At 42.2% G+C, this 7,509-nt stretch overlaps 1 protein-coding gene across 3 annotated transcripts in view; it reads left to right on the forward strand.

The window, feature by feature from the left end:
- SMC5 (structural maintenance of chromosomes 5) overlaps window positions 1-7,509 on the forward strand; it is an 89,385-nt gene that overhangs the window by 42,615 nt on the left and 39,261 nt on the right. For all 3 annotated transcript variants that reach the window (XM_075597848.1, XM_075597857.1, XM_075597864.1), the window contains exons 13-15: window positions 4,783-4,915; window positions 6,430-6,603; window positions 7,092-7,261. In XM_075597848.1, the coding sequence (XP_075453963.1) occupies window positions 4,783-4,915; window positions 6,430-6,603; window positions 7,092-7,261 (477 nt within the window). The remainder of the gene's footprint in view (window positions 1-4,782; window positions 4,916-6,429; window positions 6,604-7,091; window positions 7,262-7,509) is intronic.

Raw genomic sequence — 7,509 nt, forward strand, 5'->3', positions numbered from 1 at the left:
TTCTGAAATGTAAAACAATTTGCATCTGAGCAGTCTAGATCACCAAAAATCTAAAAAGAAAAAAAGATTGCAGTGGAAATCAATCCTTAACAGTTAAAGTATATTAATAGCAAGAAGATTAGAAAATAGAATACAGAACGATTTCCATGTGATGGGCAATAAGGAAAAGGCAGAGGTATTACATACTATATATGTGCCTCCGTATGTACCAAGGAGGAGCCAATTGCAAAAATATTACAAGAGGCATAACCGTTACATTAATATTTGGGAAACAAAAGTAGGGGAGAAGTGGTACCTTATTAAACCACAAGTCACCCATTATATAGAGTGCCCGCTTTCAGGACCACAAAGGTCCCTTCAGGCAGAGGTTTTCTTACCTGTAATATCTAACCCGGTTCCATCCTCTATTTGTATTAACATTTGGCTAACACTGGAAAGAGAGGGAAAAGCAGCTTGATGATTACATGAGGTAAATAAAACACCTAGGGGCCTATTCTATAAGCCTCGATAAGCCACTTATCGAGGCCTTTTCGGCCAAAATGCTTGCTGCTATTCAGTAAGTCCCGATAAGTGGGCGATAAAGGCATGAATCGCTAATTTTTTCAGCCATCCAAAACAGATTGCCGGGTGAGCGGCGATAAGCCATTTACCGGCAGGTTCTGAAGCTCGTGCAATTCTAGAAGCCGCGATTTAGTTTATCGAGACTAATCGCGGCTCTAGAATGGCGAGTTTCTCCCAAAATTCTCACGCCAGGAAAAGTTGGTGTGAGGCTGGGGTCAACCTGCTGAGAAGGCGACAAGAGAGAAATGAGAAAAAAAATGCTTTTTTTTTTTCTTGCATTGGATTGTAGCCGGGAGTCACCGCAGTTGATACCTATTAATATCAGCTCCGGAGACCCCTGGCATGAATCCCATGCAATAAAACTGCATTTACAGGCAACTTCATTGCCTTAGCAGTCAGCCGCTAAGGTAATGAAGGGGTTAACTACCCGTGCCATGTTTAATGTGGGTAGCGGAGGTGGGTGAAGGTGGTGTTTAGGTCTTGTGGGGGGGCTTGCGGGTGCGGTTAACCCCTTCATTACCTGTGTGGTTAATAACACTGTATTAATACCCATCCTCAGTACCCACAATAAACATTGAAAAATACTATTATCCACCTCTACCCCCAACAACCCCCTCACAACACATACTGCACAGTACATTAATGGGCAAAATAACTATTATCCAGATATTATCATGATGACAGGGCTAAGTAGAAAGTTTTATTTACTTTATTTATGCTCGCTGGCTAATGTTTGATTTTATAACAGGCAAATGAGCTATTATCCATATCTGGGTAGTATTTATTTTGCCCATTACCGTATGTGTTGTGGGGGATTGTTGGGGGTAGAGGAGGTGGGTAGTAGGGTTGCTGTGTTTATTTGTGTTTCTTGGGGGTAGAGGGATTGGGTGAAGGGGGTAGTAGCCCCAAGGGCGGGTGTTTAGGCCTTCCGGGGGGTAGAGGGTCTGGTTAACCCCTTCATTACTTCATTGCCATAGAGGTTTGCACTGCTATGGTAGTGAAGGGGTTAACTCCTCGCGCAACCTGGCAGGCCTAACCACCCACCCTGGGACTACTACCCCCTTCATCCACCCCCTGTGCCCCAAGAAACGCGCTATTGAGGTTTAACCCCTTCTTTTTCTAGCCGCTAAGGTAATGAAGCTGTTTTAAGATATATTTTAATACTAGTGTAGATAAGCAAGGGGTCTCCGGAGCAGAACCGCCTGGATTTTGAAGTCCGGGGACCCCCTGCTTCCCGGGATTCAGGCCCCGTTATGGGGTGCCGGTATCTACTATGCATTTAATCCCACGGTCACGTGACGCGAGACATTTAAATGCATAGGAGATACCGGCACCCAATAACCGGGACTGTATCTCTGGAAGCAGGGGGTCCCCGGACCTGAAATCAACACTGTTCTGCGCCGCAGGCCCCCCGCTCATCTACACTAGTATTAAAATGTATATTAAATTCTTGCGATCGGTGGCGAGATATGCATCAGCCAGATCGCTGTAGGTCGCCCGGTGAGCCCTTTAGAGAGTGGTGAACATCACGTTGCTGGCTACTCGTCAGTTTTGGACATTTTGCTATCGCACATATTCGAGGCTTTCTGCATACCGTGATGGCAACACTAAATCTGGCGGCGTAACTGGCCCTGCGTGCGTGTTTTTTTTTTTTGTTTGTTTGTTTTTACAAATATTTGTTATTTTTTTATTTTTAAGGAAGTCTTATAGTATAGGCCCCTTAGTCTCTGACATACATCCGAGGGTTCTGATGGAGCCAAGTTCAGTCAAAGGCAGACTGTGATATTTATTATTTAAGGACTCCCGTTTCCACAGGCTCATTACGAAAAGATTAGCGTAAAGCAGACGTGGTGCCTATATTTAAAAAGGGAGCCAGATTAGAACCAAGTAATTAGATCAATAGTGGGGAAGCTACTTGAAGGTTTATTAAGGTATATCAATCAGTAATACCTTTTATGAATAACAAAATTATTAGTAATAGTCAGCATGCATTAATGAGGGAGGTCGTGCCAAACAAACCTAATTTAGTTTCTTTGCGCCAAGTAGGAATTTAGGCCAAAGTAATGCAGTTGATGTAGTCTATGCAGTTGATGTTGCAAAGGCTTTTGATCCGGTGCCGCACACGAAGTTATTGTACGAAATAAAGGAAATTGGTCCGGGTAAAAATATTTGCTCCTGGATTGAAAACGGTTTGAAAGAGAAGCAGAGAGTTGTCTTAAATTGATCATTTTCAGATTGGAATTAAGTTGGAAGTGGAGTACCTAAATGTTCGGTACTGATCCCACTGCTTTTTAACTAGGAGGCTTATTTTATAGTAAATAATAACCATCTTTGCTCACAACACAAAGTTTATGTAACATGGTGAAATCCGAACAGGATGGAATTTCTCTACAGAAGGACTTGGATAAACTGGATGTTTGGGCAGGTAAATGGGAGATGAGGTTTAATACAGATAAATGCAAAGCTATGTATTTGGGAAGCAAGAATAAGCATGCTACATACTGTACAAACTGAAATACACTATTGGGTCAATCCTTGATGGAGATAGATTTAGCTATGCTTGGCAAGTTGCTCAATGTCGGGCAGTAGGTGCAAAGGCTAATACACTGGCGACACAGTTTATTGCACTGCGGCCAGATCCGCAAGCCGGGAGATTTCCCGGCTTGCTAGTGGCCGCCCCTCGGCGTGCGTGCGGTCACGCGTCATCGGGAGCGTGCGCCCCCTGCACGCGCGTCCAGGGCTCCCCGAGGGAGCCCTGGTGTCCCGCGATGTGGGGGACGGCGGCAGGGGGTTCCGGGGGACCCGGCGGACCCGGCAGCGGGAGGGAGAGCGCCCCGATCGGAGGGCGCTCTTCCGCTGCTTCGGCGCGCGCCCGTCACCCTCCGGCGCGCGCCAGGCTACTGCTGCGGCCGAGAACGGGCAAATGCTCGAATAAACTCGGCCGCAGCAGTATGATGTCATGCATAAAACCAGATATATCGAAGGGAATACGGCATAATTTCTCCAGTGTATAAATCCTTTGTAAGTCCACACCTTGAATATGGTGTACGGCAGAGCTCTTTAACTGGCGTCCCATGAGCCGAAGGGCCTTGCACTCACTCTGCTTCTACTAATTTCATACTTGTTGCTTAGGCAGCAAAGTTTTTCACAGTGAAACTCCCTAGCAAGTTAAGTTAATGTAAATATACATGGTACCTTGTTTTGGGACCAAGACTAAATTTGTAAAGCTTCCAGTGACTGAGCTCCTGATTAGAACCAACGCTAACACCACCCTAACACCTGTCACTAGTTTTAAATACCTGGGCTTATGGTTTGACTCCCACTTAACATTCGGGATGCACATTGATACCCTGACAGCCAAGACCTATGCCAAACTAGGGGTACTTTACAGGAACAAATCCTCCCTAAGTCTCCTGGTCAGAAAGCGTATTGCACAGCAGATGCTAATGCCAATTATTGACTATGGAGACATAGTATATGGCTCGGCTCCTCAAACCCACCTTAGCAAACTTGACACCCTCTACAATTCAATTTGTCGTTTTGTTCTCCAATGCAACTACAACACACATCACTGCGAAATGCTCAAAGAACTAGATTGGTCAACACTAGAGTCTAGGCGCAAAGTTCACCTTTCCTGTCTCACCCTCAAATACTTTCTGGGCAAGCTACCCAGCTACCTGAACAAGCTCCTCACCCCTACCACATGCAGCACCTATCACCTGAGATCAGACTCCAAAAGACTATTCATGGTCCCAAGGCTCAACAAAGTATCCGGACGCTCCTCCTCCTTCCGTGCACCCCAAAACTGGAACAACCTACCAGAGACTCTCATATCCACCACCAGCTTAAGTTCTTTCAAATCTAAGGCTGTCTCACACTTTAATCTGGTCTGTAACTGTTTCATACGCTCATAATATATATTTTCTTTAACTGTGCATGCAATGTCTTGTATATAATGTATACCTTGTTCATTTATGTAACTGTACTTGTAACCATGTATTATTTGTCTTAACTCTGCCCAGGACATACTTGAAAACGAGAGGTAACTCTCAATGTATTACTTCCTTGTAAAATATTTTATAAATAAATAAATACGTACCCATGTATATAAATTAGCTATTTGATGAAGACTAGGATATTGGTGGACAAGGTGCAGATGTTTGCCGTTTGCTTTTTGCCTTTACTTAAGCTTTCTGTTCTTTTCCCTGGTATCTCACACAGACAATATGGCTTTTTCTCCTACCTAAGAGAGCTGTTTGATGCTCCTCAACCAGTCATGAGTTACCTTTGCTACCAGTATCATGTGCATGAAGTGCCTGTCGGAACAGATAAGACCAGATCTATTATTGAGAAGGTAAGATTCCTTTAGACTCAGAGCAAGAAAGAAATGTTCTGTGTTAACAAGCTGCCAAAAATCTAATTTCAACAGCTTTTCTCTCTCTCTTTTTTTTTTTTTTAAATATAATTTAATTGATTTATATTTGTACATTGCGGTGTCTTACTGATTATTGTGAAGAGGCTTAATACCCTGAAAAGACAAGACCAACCTAGTCAATTGGGGGAAAAAAATCTGTTATAACTCATTTTGGCTTTGACATGTAGACAAAATAACAGATATAAAATAAAAATAGTGATTTTTTTTTTTATTATTACACTGAAATCACTTTTATGCTTTTCACCAACGTAGAGAGAGGGACACAAAGGAGATAAAGGAAAGCGTGCAGATATTAAAAGGTATACTCACTAAAGTGTGCTAGCTGCTCACTAACGGGCATTCACTGTAATGGTTGTTACAAAAGATGACTATCGCACTCCTGCGAATGCACCCCAACTCTAGTTTAAAAACTAGATAATATTAATTTGATATCGCTGGTTAATGACCAGCATAATTAATCGCTCTCTTTTAGGCCGCGTCTCGGGTGGCCGCGACAGGGTGCCTGACGACGCTTGCACCAGTAAAAGCTGTTAATGAGTAGCGATGGGACACATGGGGGGTGGGGGTGCAGCCATGACAGGGGGTGGGGGTGCAGCCATTACGGGGGGTGGGGGTGCAGCCATGACGGACAATATTTCACTTCCATTGGTCTATACACTATCTGCACAACCATTGGTTGCTAGTCAATCATGTGACGGCTTCGCTGCCTGGAAAGACAAAATTCTTGCCTTCCTTTCCATCAGTCGCGTCATCGCGCTTTGGGTCTGCTCCTTAGAGGACTGTGCTTTGTGTGTGGCGCACGCGCAGCCCCAGCCCCCTGGCGACTCAGCCTTAAGTGTAATCACCACACACACTACTGCACTGCTTTTAGCATTTGAGGAACTAACATTTGTCTTTCTTCAGCTTTCCTCCGCTGTGTGTGAAAAACGTTTCAATGGTACATACTGAAAGCAGCATGTATTAATCATTCTATTGTATTTGCTTTTGTGATACAGGGCATTAGGATGTAATATTTATATTTTTTCAATAATAAAACAAGGATTCATTATGTAATTGATGAGTGATCAATTTCACTTCAGTGAACCCTCAATATATAAACGGTTACATGTATTTAACCTCTTTGATGCTAAAATGATTACTACCTAAGCCGCCAAACCACTAAAATTTCTGCTGCTATGTAAAGGAGTCATTTGATGCCTCAAGGTCCAACATGGACCAACATGATTATTGGACTTTTCATTCATTCATTTATTTATTTTAAGTGAAGGGAAAATGAAAAAACAAAGTTAATTTTTGTGAAAATACTTTGCATTCTTGCAGGTATTTTGAAAGCTTTTTTTTTTTTTTTTTTTTTAAGTTATTGCATGTTAAACACTTCAATCTTTGCTGATACCATAACATGTCGTTAGTTATGCATTTTTATTTTTATCTAGGTGATACAGGAGACCAAACTTAGACAAATTTACACAGCGGAGGAAAGGTATACAGTGAAAGTATCAGCTTATTCTAACAAAGTTATTTCTAGCAATACATCATTAAGAGGAGCCCAGTTTCTTACTGTCACAGTGGATCCAGATGAACGACAACATATGGAAGAACAACTAAAGGTAAATCATATACCTTTTTGGGAATTAAAGAATCCTACCATATCATTTCATAAAAGTGACACTGTGTTCATTTGCATGTTATTTCCCAGAATCCCTGGCTACGGTGGAAGTCCTGTATGCTAAAATAATGAGGAAATGCAGGGTTGCCTACCTACCTGAGACGTGAATGTGATATTTTTATTTGCTTCATTCATAAAGAAGGGAATGGTATTTACCTTAGAAGTGCATTTTAAATGACTAATTCAGGGAGCATCGCATGGCGATAGAAGGGTTTGGAATATATTATTTTTAGACTGCAAGAGTTATTAGCTGTTCATTAACAGAGTCCTCTGTTTTGATCTAATGTATTTTATTGCAGCAGGGCATCTGTTGGATCATTACAATCACTACTTTATGGGACAGTATTTGTAAAAACTCACAAATGTTAAATAATATGATATTCATGTGACCTTTTTAACATCTTCTGTTTTTTTGTTCATTTATTTTAGGATATACATAAAAGGATTTGTAGTCTAAGTTCTCGTATGGCAGAGCTGGCTGACAGGCAGAAGCTTCTAGACCGACGAGATAACGAGCTAAGATTGAGGAAGAAAGAGGTTCTGGATATGAAGGCCAAAAAGAGACAACTGGAGCAGAAAATTAGTACTAAATATGACAGGTGAGACTTCAGCACGGTACAGGTGTGTTCAGAGAAAAGGAAGTGCTAGAACAAGATGTCCTGCTTTGAAACTTGGGGTGGTAGCTTCAAGGGCTGAAGAAGTACTTAATGGGAAGGATGGGGGGATCATGAAACCTCTACCATCTCTGTTGGCAGGCTAACACATTGAGAGTAAAGAAAGTCACAAGATATACATCTGCGGTCAATGTATCTGGTTTTCTTTTACTTTTACAATAGATCTACACACC

The sequence above is a fragment of the Ascaphus truei genome, chromosome 1, assembly GCF_040206685.1.
Source record: "Ascaphus truei isolate aAscTru1 chromosome 1, aAscTru1.hap1, whole genome shotgun sequence".
Classification (NCBI taxonomy): Eukaryota; Metazoa; Chordata; class Amphibia; order Anura; family Ascaphidae; genus Ascaphus; species Ascaphus truei.